The sequence below is a fragment of the Phacochoerus africanus genome, chromosome 4, assembly GCF_016906955.1.
Source record: "Phacochoerus africanus isolate WHEZ1 chromosome 4, ROS_Pafr_v1, whole genome shotgun sequence".
Classification (NCBI taxonomy): domain Eukaryota; kingdom Metazoa; phylum Chordata; class Mammalia; order Artiodactyla; family Suidae; genus Phacochoerus; species Phacochoerus africanus.
The window spans coordinates 7,376,801-7,396,462 of record NC_062547.1 but is presented as its reverse complement, the minus strand read 5'-3'; the positions used below and the strand labels follow the sequence as shown (position 1 = coordinate 7,396,462).

Genomic DNA, 19,662 nt, shown 5'->3' with positions numbered 1-19,662 from the left:
CCTTTGAGGCTTTGCCTGCCCCCAATTCACTGCTAGTGCCCTGGCCCCAGCATTCATTTGCTATGTGATCTTGGGCTGGTTGCTCTGCTTTTCTGAGCCTTGAATCCCTTCACCTAATGAGAATATAAAGACCTGCCTCCTCCAGCCCCTGCCTCCTAATCTCGTGGAGGCAGACTTTGGAAGCTGCTTTGTTCTTTGAGCAAAAGAAGACCAGGGCCCAGTGCTATTTCAGAGGATGCCTGAGCCTCCTGGGGCAGAGGGCCCGTGGAAGCGGAGAACTGGGTGTTCTGGCCTGTGGGCCAAGGAAGCAGATCTGGGCTTGGACAGCTGCAGGATGCTATTGAGAGTCTGGCTCAGGGAGGGCCAGGCTGTGTCGGAGGACTTTGAGCCACAGTAGACCTGCCCTGGGATCACCCGCTTGGTGTGGGGGCCCAACTCCAAGCCTCCCTATGGCTGAGCTCTGCTCTGCCCCTGCCCCCCAAGCAGCATCTGGTCTGATCTGCCACAGAGCATACTTCAAGCAGAGAAAAAAGACCAAGAAGAAAACACCAAAACACACCTCCACAGATAGCATGAGAACATAGAAAATTTTCTAACATTTTTTGCATTTTCCAATTTCTCTTCTAAAAAAGTGTTTTACCCATTGTATTTCGAAAAAGAAATGCCCGATGGCTCTCTTGTCTTCAGTTCTCATCCTCAGCCTCTCCTGCCCGGCTGTGCCTTTGCAGAGGTTCACCCACTCTGGCCTCCGGGCTTGGCCAGCATCTCAGGCCGCCTGGCCTGTGGTCCCTCTTGGAGGGCTGTGTAGAGCTCAGAGGCTCCTTGACAAGGCAGTGCCAGCAACCCATGTTGTCACCTCATGCCCCAACTGTGGCAATACAAACCTTTGCACTGACCCATTACTGCCTATAGAACTTACTTTTCCTCCTAAGGCCCGGCTCCCGCCTCTCCCAGGGCTGGCCTGACGCCCCTCTCCCTGCTCATCCACCCAGCGCTCGCCCTGCCCCTGCACTCAGAGCTCTTACCGAACTGGGACACGTTCTGTTTCCACTGGGAAACAAATATACTCTGGACGGGTTTCTCCCACTACCTTTTTTGGGGGTTCTTTCAATCTTTGTGTCAGTGGCCCCGCCTCTAACTTTCTTTCTTTTTTTTTTTTTTTTGTCCTTTTGTCTTTTCTATGACTGCCACTTGCAGCACATGGAGGTTCCCAGGCCAGGGGTCTAATCGGAGCTGTAGCCGCCGGCCTACGCCAGGGCCACAGCAACATGGGATCTGAGCTGCATCTGTGACCTACACCACAGCTCATGGCAATGCCAGATCCTTAACCCACTGAGCAAGGCCAGGGATGGAACCCAAAACCTCATGGTTCCTAGTCGGATTCATTAGCAACGCCGGGAACTCCTAACTTTCCAATCTTATATGGAGGTTCCCAGGCTAGAGGCTGAATCGGAGTTGCTGCTGCCAGCCTACACCACAGCCACAGCCACGAAGGATCCAAGCCTCATCTTCAATCTACACCACAGCTCATGGCAATGCCAGATTGTTAACCCGCTGAGCAAGGCCAAGGATTGAACCCATGTTCTCATGGGTACTATTGGGCTTCATTACCACCGGGCCACAATGGAAACTCCAAACTTTCCAAACTTTTTCAGGGGCAACGCCACCCCCCAGCCCAGCATGGAGCCTTGAAGCTTCAAGCTGACCAGCTCATTTCCCCAAGTCCTCCCCCTGCCCCCCCACTCCCCATGTGTTGTGTGCACAGATTTATTTTCGAGAAGCCTGAGACTGCTTTTCCAACCTGAACTCTAGGTTATGTCCAGACAGACACCTGAACTAACTCAAGGTTGTTTGTGTGCGACTAGGTTTCTAACCAGAAATCCCGCCTCCTTCCTGGGACCAATGTTGGGTTCTCCGGAGCACTTGGCTGGGTCTCAGTAACAGAGCCCTAACACTGACCTTTCCAGCTGACATTCCTTTGGCCAACCCAGCTCTGAGGGGGTGGGGATACTCTGCTGCAGCAGCAGAAACAGAACAGGGTCAAGCAGAGGGCTTTTCTCTACCCTGGCTGTCTCAGGTGGGCGAGGAAGCACTGCTCATCCCACGGGCTCCGCTGCCAAGGCAGGTGCTTGCAGCGGTTCCGAGGGCGGAGGCCTCCTGTTGTCTCTCTTCCATTTCGGGGCATCGGGCAGCTTGGAGAAAGGCCGGAGACTGATGCCTCCGTCAGCCACTTTGTTACTCTCCAAAACCTTAACAAAAGCTGACGGCGGCTGGGGAACAGAGGAGTGAGCACAGGAATGGAGCTGGCCCCAGGGGAGGGAGATGGAGGAGATAGCTGGGCTGTGGTTAAGCCATTTATTGATTTTATTTCTAAAACCCACATAGCGCCACTTTGCCTCTTTCAGAGCTTCAAAGAGCTAATTAACCGCCCAACGAGCCCACCAGGGAAACCGAGCTTGTGGGGGAAGCAATGAGGGGAAGCCAAGGTCAAAGAGGGGTTGCCAGGCCCCAGGCCCTGCCCCCGTTCTGTCAGCTAAGGACAAAGAGATCTCCCCATTCCCTTTTAAGTTCAGGGCTCGTTTAAGGAGCCCCAGTGTGTCTGAGGCATCGTTAACCCCTGCAGGCCTACAGCAGAGTAGAGGCATCCTGGATGGGGCCCAGAAGCCCAGGCCCTGCTCCGTGTAAACAGCAGTGGCCAGCCCCAGCTTGAAGCTGGAAAGCAGCCCAGGCCAGAGCTGTCCCCACTGGCCAGGTGCCGCGGGCAGCAGGAGCTCATTGTCCCTCAGCCTCCCCAAAGGAAGGAAAGGCAGCCAGGGAAGGGTAGGCCCCAATGCAGCTCTACCCAAGGGAACTGCAGCAACACAGCAGCAGCAGCCGAACAAGGACCTCACTGCCTCAGGGAGGCCGGACGTGGATTTTTCTGATACCATGATGGGCCTCGCCTGCAACCCTAAACACGAAAGAACAAAAGAGCCGGAGACCCTCTGCAAAGTGCTTACAGAGCACAAGGCAAGGCCCCTCCTGCCCCCACCTCTCCCTGAAGCCTGCAGTGCTGGCAGGCTGCAAGTCACCAGCAGAGAAAGAAAAAGCCACTTGGCGGTTTTAATTTTAGCAGCTCTGAGCCTGACAGGCAGGATTAGTCGGCTTGACCTTTAGTGCTGATGCCTCCCTAGGCCCAGGGCCTCAGTCAGGAGGCAGCTTCCAGGCACAAATCACAACTGGAGCTCATCAAGTGCGGGGGTCCAAGCCCCAGGGAAAGGCCTTCTAAAGGACAGGGACCAGGGAGGGGGGAGCTGGTTCCCAGCCATTAACTAGTAAACAAGGGGAAGAGGGTGAGGCCGCCCACACACCAAGCTCCCCCAAAAAGCCGCACAGGGAGGTAGGCAGGGGGCTTCCTTAATGAAGCTCCCAGAGGCCCTGTCAGGGAGAAGGGGATGAGTGGCGCCAGGTGCTCAACGCAGGTAAGGGAACTGTGCCGGTGCTGACGGTGGCAGAGGGGACTGAAGAGAAAAGAAAACAACCAGACCGGGAAAACCACACTGCTCTTTTATTCACTGGAACATCCCCCTTAAACGCAGTGTTGAATCAGACACCAGAAAAAAAAAAAAAAAAAAAAAGCCCAGAGAAATTTCTGCAGATAAACCAGTGAGGAGAACGCGCATTATACATTATTGTCAACATAATCACTCCATGAAGAGGGAAGGAGGAAAAAAGGAAGCAGAACGAAAATGAGGGGTTCAAACCCCCAGACACTGCAAAACATTCAGACGTTTGGGATTAAAATAAATTTTAAAAGGAGACCTTCCAGGAAGGAGAGGAACAAATGGAATCTGAGGCAGCTCAGATGCTCAGAGAACGTGGAAAGGGCTCTCCGGGCTGGCAGACAGGCCCAAGGTGGCTCAGGGTGCCAGGATGGATACGGACCCTGGACCTGGGGATTAACCCACTACTCTACTAGGGGAGCAGAGATGAAAGAACTATCTCCCCGCAACTACAGCACCTTGAACATCTCAGAAGCAAAGGAACACCCCTCACCCTACCAGCCCAACACGGATGGCCAAAGGTCTTTGCCGGGAAACCATTTGCTCCTCCCTCCTTAGAAAGAGAAGAACGAGAAATGAGAAAAGGGAAAGGAATCTAATTGCAGCAGAAGACCGGGGAGAGCATCTCCTTGGACGGAGTCTGAAGAAAGGAAAAGATAAGGAGATAAACAAAGGAAAAAGAAAAAATTAATAAAAAATTCACAATATGGAGCCAGCGTGTTCCGATTCCGTCCACAAAAATAACTCAGGCTGCTTTGCCGAACCATCCTGTCCACCAGGGGCGCTGCTGAGGCTGTCTGCCTGGAAGGGTCACCAATGGGCGCGGAAAGTCCTCACTCTCATGGCTCGGGCCATCGCCGCTGCGGGGAGGGATCCTGGCGGCCCGGTTTGGGGAGAGGCAAAGGGATTTGGGTGAGGAGAGAAAGAAGACAAAGAAGACACTCGATGCTACGGGGCGCCAGGAGAGCCCAAGCTGGCGCCCCTACTACCACCTGCCCGTTCCCAAGCGAGTCCTCAGTCGCTTGGCCCAGCCCGGTGCGTGCACACACACACATGCGTGCACACAATCACATGCGTGCGTCCCAATGTCTGGCTCCATATGGTGAGGTTCGGCGTGTGTTTAAACGAGACCAATTCTCTCTCTATATAATATATATTTTCTTAAAAAACCGAGTCTAGTTCTGTGGTGGAGGCGGTGGGGGAGCTGGAGGCATCCCGAAGGGTGGCATGCCCGCCACCCCCATGCCCATCATGGTGACAAAGTTAGAAGGGTCCATGGGAGGCGGAGGAGGGGGGGGCGGGGCATACATCATGCCGGCGGAACCAGGCGGCGGAGGCGGCGGAGGGGGAGGGGCCCCGGGCGGCAGAGGCGGCTGGACCCCTGGGGGCAGGGGCACCATAGTGGGGTTGCCTTGCATCTGAGGGGCTCCTGGAGAAGCTGCGGCAGCCGCCTGCTGCTGTTGCCATGGCGGGATGGACCCTGTGCCAGCGCTCGTGGTGGTAGTCGTCGTATCTGGGGTGGTAAAGAAGCCCAAGGTCACACGCGCGGGGGCACACCGCGGCTCTCTGCGGCTGCTGCCTTGGGATGGGGGGCGAGGGACGCCTGCTCCTTGCTTGGCATGCGGTACGGTGGTGGGGGGCGGGCGGGCGGGGCTGTCCTGGTGATGGGGAATGGAGGGGTGGGCAGGACTACCCTGGGGTCAGCCTCGAGGTCTCTAGGCTTAACAGAGTAAGCCCTTTGTCACCAATGCCCCTGCGCGGGCTGAGGGAAAGGTACCAGACACAAGAACCGGTTCTGAAATCCCTCCGCCCATCCGCCGCCACCACCGAACGGCACATTCAACCTCAAGGCCACAGCTACTCTCCCGACTGCCCGGTCCCATCCCCGCAGTCTCTCAGGCCCCAGTCACAGCCCTCTCCAGAGCATGCATGCACCCCCCCGAACCCGGGCCAAACGCAGAGGCAGCCAGCAGCTCACCCAGCCGGAGAGCCTGGGCTTCTGGCATTCTACCTATGATGGTGGGCTCCCCTCCGGCCCCCCCACCCGTCCGGAGACAAAACCACACCAAACATTACATCTCCTCCCAAGACCCCCAGAGGCCACAAGGCCCTATCTGGCAACCCCCCAACAGAGACCAGAGTCTCCTCTCATCCCGAGGTGCCTGCCTGTGTGAGCCGCGAGGGTCTCTTATTCCTCAGCCCCCTCCCCCCCATCCCACCCACCCCCAGGAGTCCAAAATATTCCACTCACTTTGCTGCCATGGCAAGGGGGTACTGGAAGCCATACTGCTGCTGGGCGGAGGGGGCGGCGGAGGCTGCTGCTGCTGCTGTTGCCATGGGGGAAGAGGACCAGAGGGCGGGGGCGGGGGCTGCCCACTGGGAGGCGGCGGCGGTGGCGGCATCATGCCCATAGGTGGCGGCGGCATCATACCTGCAGGCAGGTGGAAGCAAAAGTGAGGCCTCAGGGGAGAAGAGGGATTTCCCACAGCACCCCCACTCACTCCCAGGCCCAGGGAGGCAGAGCCTCCGCTGCGCAGACCCCCAGGCTCCATTACCTTTTCCTTGATGCAGGCGATAGACCCCAGAGCCCACAGGCGTACTTCCCAGGTACTGATCTTGATGGAAGGAAAGAGCAGGGACTTAGCAGGACATTGCAGCCGGCCAGGGAAGCTGCCACCCCCACGAAGGGCTTACTCAGTCCCAAGGGCTGCAATCACCGCCCCATCAGAGCAGTTCTAGGACCTTGCCTCTAAGAGACAGGCCTGTGCCTGCCCCACAAAGAAACCCCTTCCTGCACCAGAATGGAGTCTTCTTCCTCCCCGAGCCCACGCCTTGGCAAGAGACTCAGAACCAATACCCGACCACTCTGAAGGCTGCTTCCGGGCTGCAGTGACTTGACGTAAACCAAACCCTCACTGACCCCCAGGCCCCAATGTTTCTGGTCTGACACTTACTTACCCATTGGAGGAGGGCCATGGTGCCCAGGTGGGTGGGGGCCCTGGTTCATCGGTGGCGGCGGCGGCTGCATCCACGGGGGTGGGGGTCCGTTGGGGTTGTGCTGCATGGGATGTCCACCATGCCCACCTGTCAGGCTGGGTAACGGGTGCGGGAAGCTATGGGGCCCACCTCCGGGCCCGCCGGGCCCACCTCCGTGCATGCCGTGGTAGGGCCGACTCTCCGAAGGGCCAGAATTCATCCAAGGCGGGCGGCTCTGGGTGGTGGACATGAGAGACTATGTGAGAGCATTTCCCGCCAACGTCCCTGCCTGTGCCCCCTGGTGGCAACACTGTTCTTTCGGCTCTGCCACAGGACCAGAACGCAAGGACAAGGTCTGCCCAGACTGAGAGGTCCCCAAACATCCCTGACATCTCGAAAGAACAATGTTGCCAGCTGTGTCCACCTGTTCTACCCAAAGCGCCTGGCCACATCCCCCCGTCTCTCAGGAAGAGAAAGGGGGCCCAGGGCCAGGCTGCGAGCAGCAGCCCCTGGAGCTCACCGGTGGAGGTGGGTTGTTGGCGGGAGCAGCAGGCCGAGGCGCACTGGCCAGGGGCGTGGAGGCAGGCCCAGACGTGGAGCCCACAGATGCGGGCACAGGAGCCTCCCCCAGTTCGGCCATGAGGGACAAGTACTCTTTATCCATCCGCGCTTTATCCTGAGCTGACTGGGGGTCACCAGGCCTGAAAGGAAGGTGGGAGACAAAGAGAAAAAGGGGGAAAACTCATTAAGAAGAATTTCCACAGAAATTTTGAGGAAATGAGCCAGCCTTTCTAACCCCTTCCTCAAAATAGTCTCCGTGAGCTCTCCAATCCCTCGCCCAGGCCTGCCGCTGGGATTTCCACACGTCCCTCTGCGGCTGCAGAGACCCTTGGGGCAAGGAGAGAGAGGCAGCACCAGGCCACAGCCTGCCACGCCAGCCAGGAACGCTCGGCTTGAATCCACATCTGCATTCCAGGGCTGAGGGAAGGAAAATCTACGCGAGACCAGAGCAACCGCCAGAATTTCCTTCATTAACAAAGCTTTTTGTTAAAGTAGAAAAAAGGTGCTATCAAAGTGCTGGTGTGCAAGTGGTCAAACTCCACAGACTGCTGTCTTCTTAGACCAATCTTAAGCAGCAAAAGGCATTCAGTAACACTAAGCAATACTGAAAACACACAGGAAGACAACTTCCCAGTTTTCCTGGGCTCCAAATGAGCAATAACCGAGGGGTGGTTCTGCACCAGCTGTCTCTCATCATTCTGGGCTTTTAAATCACCCCATGGCAGACCATTCAGAGAAAGGAAGCTTCTCTTGGGTCTACGGATTAAGAGCAACCCACCACTCTACTTCAGAGCGGTCCAGTGCATCACGGGCTATCAGGAAACTACAGCCTCTCACCTCTGGAACTTGCAGTCGGAAGCAATGTGGCCAGCCCCTCCACACTTGGTACACACTGTGGTATTGGTAATGCTGCGGGTCTCTGAGCTCTGCCAGGGTCTTAAGATCCTGCCGAGAGAGAAAAAGTCACCTCCAGGGCTGTGGCCAATCACCTTTCATCCACGGGCCCCTCAGGTCTCTGTGCACTCCCCTCTAAAGCAACTGCATACCTGTTATCATCTTCCCGAAGGGTCCCATTCAAGCGAGCCAATTCTCGCAGCTGCATCTTCCGCAGATCATTCTGGTCCTCGGGAGTCTCAATACCCTGCTTCAGGATGTTTCTTATCTGATGGAGACGCAATGGGCAGAGTTACCCACGACCTGGGACTACCACCTGGATTTCTGGCAAGAGGCTTCCTTTCTGGCTCCCTCACCTGTTCTACTGCCTTCTTCACATTCTCCATAGTATTAGCAGTAACCAGGGCGTGAAGCGGCTCGTCCTCTCCAGGCAGCATCTGGCCATCCTTGCGCCCGACTTTGCCTTCCTTCACAGAGCCTTTGCCCCGGATCATGATCTTGGCATTACACTCCTTCTCTATGTTCTTCAGAGTGTTCCCTCTAACAGAGACAGACAGGACCGCTGTTACACCTGCCACGCAAATTCACAGGCCAGAGGGGCTCACAGGCGCCGGGAGGAAACTGTGAGTGCAGAGAATGGGCTTTTCCCACCCAGAGCTCCGTGATCTCTAAGTTAACCTCAAAGCTACAGCAATCCTCAAGACCTGACTTCTCCACGGTGAAATGGGGAAATTTAAGAGATTTTCTCAAAGAAACATGAATTCAGCCAAAGTGAACATCCTGCCAAAAACAGGAAGCTGAGCCACCAATGGCACCCAATTAAGCACAAGACAGACACATCTCAATCCCTTAGGAATTCCACATCCCACAGGATGGCAGTCACTCACCTGGGCCCGATGAGCAGCCCCACAAAGTTGATTTCTGGATACTCATCTTGCGGAATCATTACTTTATCGCTCACACGTGTTGCTGGGGGTCTATTTGAAAGAAGAGACTCAGAGACTCATTTCTCAGACGACACAGATAGTCCGCAGTCTTCTAGAACTAACCCTTGGCACCCCACCCCCCGCGTTAATCCCAGGTGATTGGGAGAAAGGGCGAGACGTTAGTACCAAAACTGCTCTACCAGACCACACCAACGTGGAGGTGTGCCTGTCCCAGCTCACTTACTTGTAATCGGCAGGTGGCTTAAAGTCGGGGTTGAGGGCAACCATCTCCGTGATGAGGTTGTGCCGCTCCTCTTCGAGCTTTTTGCGGGTGCGGAACTCCCGAGTGTTGAGCCGCTTCCCCTCACTATTGTAGATGGGCTCAGGGGAAGGGGACCTGTGGGAAACGGACTACCGTCACTGCTCTGCCCTCGCCCTTCTCTCATCCCCACATGGGCTAAAATAAGTCTTCCCCAGCCCTCTGCCTCTCACATCCTAACACAACTCTCTTCGGAGGAACCGACCATAACGTGTGCTATTCAAGATCGTGTGGAATGGGGAGGTGGAAGGTGGCTTAGCATTGCGGGGACTGGGGTGTTGTGAGAAAGAAAAAAAAATGCTTTTGCTTCTAAAAGTGACATGAGGAAAAATAGTCTGTCCGTCCCGGGGAAATCTTTGGACTGTAAATGGCAAGGACAGGATCACCCTCTGGAGTCATCTTGCCAAATATAAATCTCACTTGGGAAAAAACTGACAGTATTACAACTTTACGAACCACAGGAACCCCAAGTTTAGGTAAAATGTTAACTCTTGCAGAGCTCAAGCCCTATCAGGAAGAGTGTCTGTACCCCTACCACGTAGTTAAGCATGAGCTCTGTAACCCAAGGCAACTGGGACTCAAGGTTACTGCAGCTACTTGGCCCCCACAATGGAGAGAGATGGTTCAAGGCTTCGTCTCTGCTTTTCCTTCAATGGCCTGGCTGGCTGTGTCCAAGGCCCAGGAGTCAACCTGTTTTCTGGCTGTTGGAGGTTGGGGAGTCTGGGTAGAGAAAAACGTTAAATTGCTAAAGCAGCTTCTGAGAGAGGCTGCAAATGCAGATTTGGTCAAGTACTTGTCTAGGGTCTGAACCTGCAAACAGCAAGGGGAAAACCTACGATTCTCCACCAGAGTTTACAAGTCCAGAAAGCAGATTTTCTCTCTCTTTTTTTAAGGAGTAAAATGCTGTTGCTACAAGTAAAAAAATAGTAATGATAAAATGGTCAGTTTACCACAGCTGGATTTTGCGGTAATTAAAAAAAAAAAAAAAAAAGATGTTACACTCCTAGAATTCTGAGTTAAGATTACAAAAAGGACCATAGCTTGATATTCTGAATGAAAATTTAGTAGCAGCTGCAAGAAGGGAAGAGACCATGTGGATCAGGTTATTTAAAAAACATCCTGAAAGTAGTCAAGACTCCTATATACACCCTTGGTTTAGTTGAGAGAACCTTGCCTAGTTGGAGAGCAAGGACTGAACTCGGCTGCTCCCACTGTCTTCGGCCTAAAGGGAACCATGTCATACCACGTTACACACACGATGGAATAAAAGGTCAGGTTTGTTCATGGCTAATGACGACTAAATGAAACCTCCGTTTCTAGCATTTGTATAAACTGTTAACACAATTCAGTAATAGTGAACAAAAACAAACATACCCCAGCTCATTAGACTATCATCTTATACGTTTAAGTCTATAAGAAGTTTTAAAACATTTTTAACTGTGCAAATTGAGCAACATCAAAATGGCATAAAGTGGCTTAATATTGAGAATACACCTTCTTAAGAAATAATCTTAAGTAAGAAAACTCATGCATTTCCCTCCAACCTGGGCTCTTTCAAAGCAAAACCATCAGGCATTACTGCCTCTTTCAAACTGAATACAAGGGAGAAAAGAACCTGCTCTAATTTTATTTCTAACATGCTTGACATTTCTAATTCCCACCCCAGAGCTGTCTAGAATTAAGCATTTCTGGCTAATCACCAAAACAAGTTTTACCAGTACCAAATTGGTCATTTTTTAAAAGGCCTCACAACAGTGTGACCTTGTTCCAAACTGTGGATGGCAAAGGCAAAAGCCAATATTCTAGAGGTCAGATTGGCCCAACTTCTTCACTTTGAATAGGCATCATATATAGAGCATCTAAATTCTATTCCGAATTCTCCAGAAAGCAAAGAGGGTTTGTTAAAAATTCAACCTTTTGAGGAATTGCCTGGTAACCTGTAGACATGTTATTAAAGGGAAAAAGGCCAAAAAGGCCCTAAACAGTTGTGGTCTACAATCTACAAAGTAAATCTTAAAAAAAAAAGTCAAAATATAAAACATAGCAACCCGCCAACCAAAATCTACAGATGAAAAAAAATAAATTTAATAAAGTAAAATTAAAAGAATCAATATGGAGAAATAAACTGTTTCCTGACAAAGGGCAGCAGAAAGATGCTTGAGTGAGTGGCTTCTAAAATCATTACATAATCTTTCTGATTTAACAAGTTATTAATTAATGGGTAACAAAAGCCAAAAATACTACTTTTTAAAGCAAAGCATTTTCAACTATATTGCATGCACCAAGAGAAATTTCGAGAGGGAGGTGTACTGCCCTTCTATTAAATGGACCAGATTTTAGCTGTTCAAAATCAGCTTGCCAATAAAATTCCTGTTTAAAAAAAGTTCATTTCCCTCGGACTTTTTAACTTTTCAGAGGTGAGAGAAATTGTAAATGGAAATAACATGACCACAGCTGTTTGAGGACCACACTCCCTTTGAAAAATAAAAATTAAAAAAAAAAAAAAAAAAGAATTTAGAGCTGGTTGCTTGCCTTCCCAAAACAAGTGAGAATATTCTGGCCCCTCCCAACACCCCAGGCAATGATCAAGGCTGAAAATTAACTGGCAGTGAAGGAAGTTGGTTAGAATCTCATCTATTTTAAAACCATGTCAAAACCATGAGCAGGAGACTACAGCAACGAGCTGACCAGACTGAGTTTCCGGCCTGCTCAGACTCAGCGATGCTCAAAAATATTCTTAATCCCTGCATTGTGTAGTACCTGTAAGGAAAACTACACCCTGGGCCTTCAGCCAAAGCAGGTACTGAAAAGGCTGGTTAACAGGCCACCTCTCTGTCCCTATCCATAGGTAAATCAGGTTAAAATCTACAGGCTTACCAATTGAAAACCCGTTGTCCATTTTCCTGTAACTTTGATTCTGCTAGTAATTGAATTTCATTCCAATTTTCTAACTGATAACTGACCATACATACTGCTATTTACAGTCTAGTACCCAAAATGGTCAGAGTACCAGTCTTCTTACTAGGATTGTATTGAACTGACACAACATGTTGCCACCAGTAAAACGTATTGAGAAAAAGGTAAAAGCGTTACTGTCAGCTGGTTAAAACTGTTTCCCAACCTGTCCTCAGGGTTAGGGGGGATGCCCAGGTCTCCTGTGCGCAGTTTACGAGTCAGGTCTTCTATCTGCAGTTGCACTGGAAGAAACCAGGTTAGGAAAGAAAAAAAAAGGATGGAAAAAAGACAATGTTACCAAAAAACATCTCAAATCTCAACAATAAGCATGAAGAACTCGGAGACTTTGAAAAGGGACGATTGATCAGTGAACACATTGAGGCAAAAACCCCCAACCACCTATCAGCAGGAGTCCATTTACATCTTTAAATATTTTTTCACTTCAAAATGGTTATCACTTAAGGAAGCAAACAGTTTGTTGGAAGAGGGGTTAGCAGTATAGACTGTTCACTAAGGCGAACATCAAAGTAATTATTAGGAGGTGTTCCACCTCTCCCTCCCCACCAAGGCTTGCTTATACAATTGGCACCCAGAACCAAACCATGTATGTTAGCACCAATACCCTGTTCCCACCAATTACTCTGAGTGCAAGACTCTTGTCTCAGTTTTTCATTATCAAACACAGCCCAAAATGAGATTCAAATTAACATGGGACAAGGAAAAACACCAGTCAAACAAAGACCATTTTCACTGATACCAGGCTTAAAATTCCTTAAACAAGTTAAGACATTAAATAACCAATTCAACAACCTCATAGAAGTTTGTCCATTCTCCTGTACAACCAGATCCATACTAGCAAGGATCCCCCAATATGTGCTGCTTTTATTCAAATTGTATGACAATCCATATACCTTAATAAACCAGTAACCACAAAGTTTGAGAAGTCTGTTTTTACACTTGCTTCTTATGTGGGGAGTAAAAGGAGGGGTGCAGAGGATGGAAAGTGTGGGTTCAGGAGAATATGTGTGGCCCTCAGATCTTGACAAATGAGGCTGTATGTGAAAAAGAGAAATGAGGGTTTCACAAAAGTTCAGTGACTCCAGGGAAGTATCACCCAGCTGACTGCTTGAGAGAATGGGAACTGCGGAGCCAGACTGCTGTCTTCAGCACACTGGATCATCAAACCACCTCCTTCTTACCTTTGCAGCATCTGAGTGTTCTAGGCAGACATCTCTAATAAGGGCAAGTCTGGGTTGGGTTAAAGTTGAGTTGGCTCCAAATATTAATGCATGTCTAACTCCAGACGCTCTTCTAAATTTTCAATACATCCCACAGAGCTATGTATTACCACACACCCACTCAAACTTGGAAGAAATGAGAGTCCATATTAACATCAAGCGCAAATACTGGGGCATTCTGTACAAGGCAGTATGTACATGAGAGAGAGAAAAGGCCACACGTGGGCCCCTAAGCTCTTTTATGCCAGAAAAGTTCTGACATGGCATTCAAGTATTAAGCCCAACAACTCAAGGTGAAAGTCACCTTCACAGAGGTAACTGGACTGCGTAAGGGTGTGGCATCTGACCTGAGGAGGTGGCTGGCACCTCGAAAGCCCGCTATCCACCATGGAGCAGAGAGCTCTACTAGCCTCGGCTTTCATTCTACGTTGATTACAGCTAAAAACAGCCCTTAGAGCCCAGAGCATTAACTGCCCCCATGGGAAGAGCTGCAGATGTAAAAGAGTTTGTTTTTCCCATGTTCTAAGTCTGCTTGTGTTCTTGGGCTATCACTCTACAAGGGGTATTTTCACAAAGTTATCAAGACCCAGTCAAAAATGAGACATAAGGGGGTGGGTGGGAGTAGACTGGAACAGCAGGGAAGAATTATTAGTATCACAAAGAAAACTGACAACTCCAGCACCTCAAAATTCTCAGCAGTCTAAACACACAAGAAATTAAGATCCTTAAGAACATGTCAGGCGTGAAGCTTTTTATTGTGCAGGCCACAGCCTCACAGATCTAGGAAGCTTCTGCCCTATTTTACTCCAAAGGGGATGCTGATTTGGTTAGTAGAAGATGTTTATCAAGTGAACTTTTTTGAGACAGCTGCAGAGGCACATAAAGGTAAAACTTGCATTAAAAACCTTGTATTTAAAAAAAAGGTAATTTTGAGGTTAATTTCATTTCTACTGTGGACAGTCATACTTGATTTTCAAAACTTCCCAACAGTTAAACTCTTTTATTCTAACCCCTCGTTATTCCATCAGAGAGCTGTACCCCTTTGTCAGCAGAGCTCTTTAGTAAATACTAGAGCCCCCATTTTAAGACAGCTCTCCAAAGACCAACCAGAAAAGATGCTGAAGGAAAAGTTAAATTCAACAAAATGGTAAAAAGGGGTGCACTGTAAACACACTTTCAGAAACACCTTTTGATTAAACTGAGATTTTTTTTTTTCTCTTTCATAAAGTACCTATAAAGAATAAAAGACCACATTTTAGGGAAGGGAAGAATATGAAATTATGGTGAAAGGCCATGCTGTGAGAAAGGTACTTGGTTTACAATACCTGCAATGTGCTCCACTGGGGCCGTGTCCAGAGAGGCGTGAGACACTCACCTCAGCAAGTGGCAATGAACAGCAGCTGAAAAGGGTGGGGGAGGGTGCTGGACGGGGGACTATTCTCACTCCTAAGTGGGCCCCTCTACCCTCCTGGCACTCATGGAGAACACTATTGTTACAAGCAGACTGAAACAAAAAGCTACAAAGGCAGGCCTCTTGGAGCAAAAGTGAATTATATCAAAGTCACAAGCATACCTGACAACACCTCCTCTCTCAAGAAAAGAAAACACTTCAAAGTCTCAAACTTTGAACAGATAAAATGTTTCTCAGAATAATAACGTGAAAAAGCGTTTGGGTGCAGAACGTGTATTTACCTATATAAGCTCTTTCCTGTTCCCGAGTAAGTCCAGGGGGGATAACTGTAGGCATTCCTGGAATCACTGTCTTCTGTTCCATTGTGTCTTGGTTCCAGCGGCTCCTCTTCCGTTTCTTACTTGGGAAGTCTAAAGAAGAGAAAGTTCATCAGATGCAAATATAAACTACCAGGATAACTTCCAACAGGCAGTTCAGGGTACTAATGGTACTACACACAACCTCAGCAGACTGTGAAACAGAACGTGACCTAAAATGAAATGGCAAAGAATGAAAGACAAGACACACACACACACAAATATGGCCACTAGAAGGATACCTGGACCTGAGTCTGAAAAGTTAACATTCCACATTTACAGTTTTTGACCACAGAAATTCTGTGAAGCACGAGAACAACCTAAATCTCAACGCACAGTTTCAAGTAGTGAAATAAAGTGTTGAGGACATATATGTATATTACACAGTTGCCCATGAACACATTAACAGCCCCAGGGGCAATAAGAGCAGACTCAATATTCAGACAAGTCCATAAAACAACACTGGGACCTGCTGGCTCCTCCCACTTCCACCTCCCCACCTGTCACCTTTCAAAGGGAGCCAGAACACGACCAACCTTACGGTTACTAAGTGAAAAAGTTCCTTCAGCAAGATCACTTTCTTTCTAAGTTTAGCTAAGATCTGCGTTGAGTTTTCCTGGCCAGTTAGTTGGTCACTTAATGTCTAAAGGATACATCAAAAGGTCAACAAAAAACAAGCTACACAATAGTAGCCAAATCCTCCTACCCTAGTCCACAGGCAGAACTCCCTAGCACTTGGTTCACAAAAGTGTTCCACTTCTCAGGAGCTAGGCCTAAGGGGAAGCCTCAAGAGAGGAAGGCGGGTCAGACTTCTTTTAAGGTAGATAAAGGAAGATAAGGAGAATTTGCTTCCCCAAAATGAACCCCCCCACACACACCAAAAAACCGGACCCAACCATCCCCTAAAGACTTTCAATCTCTTTCATTCTCTGCAATGAAAACGCTGCCTTACTGTAGAAACAGAGGAGCTACTCTCTGTACTTTCCTCCCTTTACGACTCTTCTACAACCAGAAAAGGATGTTCCACGTCATCAGTTGACCCTTCCAAGCCCTCCAGACATGCACACCCAGCACCCCATCCACCCACTCGACCCCTCCACACCACTCCCCTACACTAGGAGTGGAGAACAAGAGGGCTCCCGCCAGATTTTAGTGGGGGCCTTAAGGCCCGGCCGCCACACTGCGCCTGCGCGCAACAAACCTCCTCCCGCCGTGCCCCCACCCCCTTCCCCTACCGCGCGTGCGCACTCGAGGCCCGAGAACCAGGCCGCGCGCCCCGTGGCGCCTCCGCCCGGGCCTCCCCGTGCGCGCGCGCGCGCGCGCCCCTGCCGCGTGCAGCCGCCGTCGCCACCGCCGCGCGCCCCTCAGCCGGCCGGGCCCATCCGCGCGGCGCCTCTCGCGCTCTCTCGGCCCGACTCACCTCCTCCGCCGCCGGCCGGGCCCGGCTGCTGGTCCTGACGCGGCGGCTGGGGTGGCGGCGGCGGCGGCGGCGGCTGCGGTGGCGACACGCGCTGGTAGAGCGGCGGCGGAGGGGGCGGCTGCGGCGGTGGGTACGAGGAGCCCGGGGAGGGCGGCGGCGGCGGCGGCTGCTGGGGAGGCGGGGGGGGCGGCGGCGGCGGCGGCGGCGGTGGCGGAGGCAGCGCCGCGAAGGGGAAGGCCGCGGTCAGGGCCCCCACCGAGCCCACAGGCGGGGGCGGCGGCGGCCCGGGCACCAGCAGCCCCGCCCCGGGCCCGGGGGCAGGCGGTGGCCCCGGCTCGAAGCCCCCTTTGGGGCCGGGGATGGGGGGAAGGCCGGGGGGGCCGAGCTTACCCAGCGGCGTGGCGTTCGCTCCAGTCGCCATGGCGCCCCCGGGGACCGGCACCGGCGGCTCCTTTTCGGCGGCGACGGCTTCTCCTTCGTGACTCTTCCGAGGGGAGGGAACCTGACTGCGTTCCGCGGAGCGCGCGGACCCCGTCCTCTCACGCGGCGGGCGGGCGGCGGCGGCGCGAGACGCACAAAGAGGGAGGAGAGAGGGCGCCGCGGGGGCGGGCCGGGGGCGACGGGGCCGGAGCCTGGATTGGCCCGGGCTGAGGCAAGGGGTCGAAATCTGCGGCCTCCGATTGGCGGAGCCTTAGCCCTTCTCGATGTGCGTTGGGATTGGCCGGACCGTTAGGCCTGGCGAGGAAATGGCGGCCGAGCCTGGCGAGCTGGGAGGTGTCGCAGCGCGCACTTCATTTGTTACTGCGCGGACTGAGCTCGGAGTCCAGAAAGGAGGGGATCGGGTGGGGCAAATTCTATGACGTGTGGGGCCAACAGCTCTATCATTGGCTGGAATTGATGGAGTCAATCAATCACGATTGCGTCGTAGTGTCATGGGATTGGCTGTCGCTGTTTCGATTCTTTCTCTACTCCCCTCCCACGGGGAGTAGTCTCTCCGGGTTTAAGCGAGAGGTCGCGCCGGAAAAGCCCAGGCCGAATGAGATTTAAGGTCGGGGAGGAGTGGAGCAAGAGCGCGCATGCGTAGATGGTCAGAGCCACCTTTCAGGCCCTGGCTTCCCTGTCGCTCTTCGGTCCGGCGCGGAAGCCCTAGATGACGTCAATCCTCGATTCCCATGGTAACCCGGAACCGAGGGACGGGGGAGGGGCTGGCGCGCGCCCGTAAACTTGATCCGTTGACGACTCAGGTAAAAGACTTCCTGTTTTCTTTGAAAATAATTAAAAATGGGGAAAAAAGCTACAAAGTAGAGCCCTACTGAGGGATTAAAAATGGTATCTGAGCCGATGGAGGTACAGGTATCTTAGATAGAAAGCAATATGAAGTTGTCAATTCCGAAAATTGGTTTACAGATACAGTACATTGGAATTAGAATTCCCAACGTGATTGGGGTTGATTAAATCATTTAGGTCATATCAAACAATAACTATGGAAATAGTGGGGAAACTTGTAAATGAGGTTGAGGAGGAGCTTGCTTTTCCAGATGATACGCTTATAAAAGATACAATAATGAAACAATGTGATACTGTTGTGGGAAAGGCAAATTAGTGAAACAGAGAAGTCTGGAAAAAGATTCTCCAATAAGGCAAAGACTTAGCTAGTAAATGGTATAAAAAGTTCTAAATCTCAATAGTAAAACAGACATAGAAATTGTCAGGGTCGGAGTTCCCTTCCTGGCTCAGTGGTTAACGAACCCGACTAGGAACCATGAGGATGTGGGTTCGATCCCTGGCCTTGCTCAGTTGGTTAAGGATCTGGCCTTGCCGTGAGCTGTAGTGTAGGTTGCAGCCGCGGCTCCGCTCCTGCGTTGTTGTGGCTGTGGTGTAGGCCGGCAGCTGTAGCTCTGATTCAACCCCTAGCCTGGGAACTTCCATAGGCTGCAGTGTGGCCCTAAAAAAAAGAAAGAAAGAAAGAAAGAAATTACCAGTCATCTATAGGTAGAGTCTTTATGAAGACAAGAAACTCAAAATATATACATGAAAGATGTGGAGTTTGCGTTGTGGCTCAGAGGGTTAGAAAACTGACTAGTATCATGGATGTGAGTTAGATCCCTGGCCTTGCTAATTGGTTAGGGATTGGGCAATGCCCTGAGCTGTGGTGTACGGTCACAGATGTGGCTCAGATTCCCCCATTGCTGTGGAGATGCAGCTCGGATTTGACCACTAGCCTGGGAACTTCCATATGCCACAGGTGCAGCCTTAAAAAAAAAAAGCAAAAATAAATAAATGAATAAATAAATAAAAGGGATATTTGATTACTCAAGAAAGTAAACCAATGATCGAAGTCAACAGACTATAACACTTAGGAAGATATTTGCTTTTTAGGCCCACACCCGCTGCATATGGAAGTTCCCAATCTAAGGATCAAGTTGGAGCTTCAGCTACCAGCCTATGCCAGAGCCACAGCAATGGGGATCCAAGCTACGTCTGCGACGACACCACAACTGGTGGCAATGCTGGGTTCTTAACCCACTGAGTGAGGCCAGGGATCGAACCCACATCCTCATGGATACTAGTTGGGTTCTTTTCTGCAGAGCCACAGTGGGAACTCCAAAAATATACCTTCCCTACATATCTAAAGAGCTAATATCTACAATATGCAAAAAATGTCTTAAAAACTAGAAAAAAGGAGTTTGGAGTTCCTGTCATGGTGCAGCAGAAACGAATCCAACTAGGAACCATGAGGTTGCGGGTTTGATCCCTGGCCTCACTCACTCGCTGAGTGGGTTAAGGATCCGTCATTGCCATAAGCTGGGGTGTAGGTCGCAGACGCGCCTCAGATCTGGCGTTGCTGTGGTTCTGGTGTAGGCTGGCACCTGTAGCGCCAATTAGACCCCTGGCCTGGGAACCTCCATATGTGGCGGGTATGGCCCTGAAAAGACAAAAAAAAAAAAAAAGGACACAAAACAAAAACAATAGAAAATGAGCAAAGACTATGAATGGGCAGGTCTCAGAAGACAAATCCAAAAAGCCAAAAAAATCGTGAAAGGGTACCAACCTTCTAAACAGA

At 51.1% G+C, this 19,662-nt stretch overlaps 1 protein-coding gene across 10 annotated transcripts; it reads right to left on the bottom strand.

Moving 5' to 3' along the window:
- Nucleotides 1-3,531: 3,531 nt before the first annotated feature.
- On the bottom strand, nucleotides 3,532-17,122 carry SF1 (splicing factor 1). Of its 10 annotated transcripts, none has more exons than XM_047775362.1 (14): nucleotides 16,989-17,122; nucleotides 15,104-15,232; nucleotides 12,340-12,415; nucleotides 9,144-9,296; nucleotides 8,861-8,950; nucleotides 8,330-8,513; nucleotides 8,126-8,241; nucleotides 7,917-8,024; nucleotides 7,039-7,219; nucleotides 6,501-6,774; nucleotides 6,098-6,157; nucleotides 5,794-5,973; nucleotides 4,851-5,055; nucleotides 3,532-4,417 (listed from the first exon to the last, which is right to left on the bottom strand). In XM_047775362.1, the coding sequence occupies exons 1-14, from the start codon at nucleotides 17,017-17,019 to the stop codon at nucleotides 4,288-4,290; spliced, it is 1,917 nt and encodes a 638-aa protein (XP_047631318.1). In that variant the 5' UTR covers nucleotides 17,020-17,122; the 3' UTR covers nucleotides 3,532-4,287. The 10 variants fall into 10 exon arrangements, with proteins under 10 accessions (XP_047631318.1, XP_047631315.1, XP_047631322.1 ...); XM_047775359.1 differs by having other exon boundaries at nucleotides 16,599-17,026; XM_047775366.1 differs by lacking the exon at nucleotides 4,851-5,055 and having other exon boundaries at nucleotides 6,497-6,774.
- Nucleotides 17,123-19,662: the final 2,540 nt, after the last annotated feature.

What these genes read in the sequence shown, in the direction of transcription:
- SF1 (XM_047775358.1), bottom strand. Translation starts at nt 17,019, where the DNA reads ATGGCGACTGGAGCGAACGCCACGCCGCTGGGTAAGCTCGGCCCCCCC. An exon ending in ACAGGAAAGAGCTTATATAG is followed by an intron (nt 12,416 to 15,103) that starts GTAAATACACGT and finishes GGTTTCTTCCAG; the next exon opens with TGCAACTGCAGATAGAAGAC. An exon ending in CCAACAACCCACCTCCACCG is followed by an intron (nt 6,775 to 7,038) that starts GTGAGCTCCAGG and finishes GCTCTCACATAG; the next exon opens with TCTCTCATGTCCACCACCCA.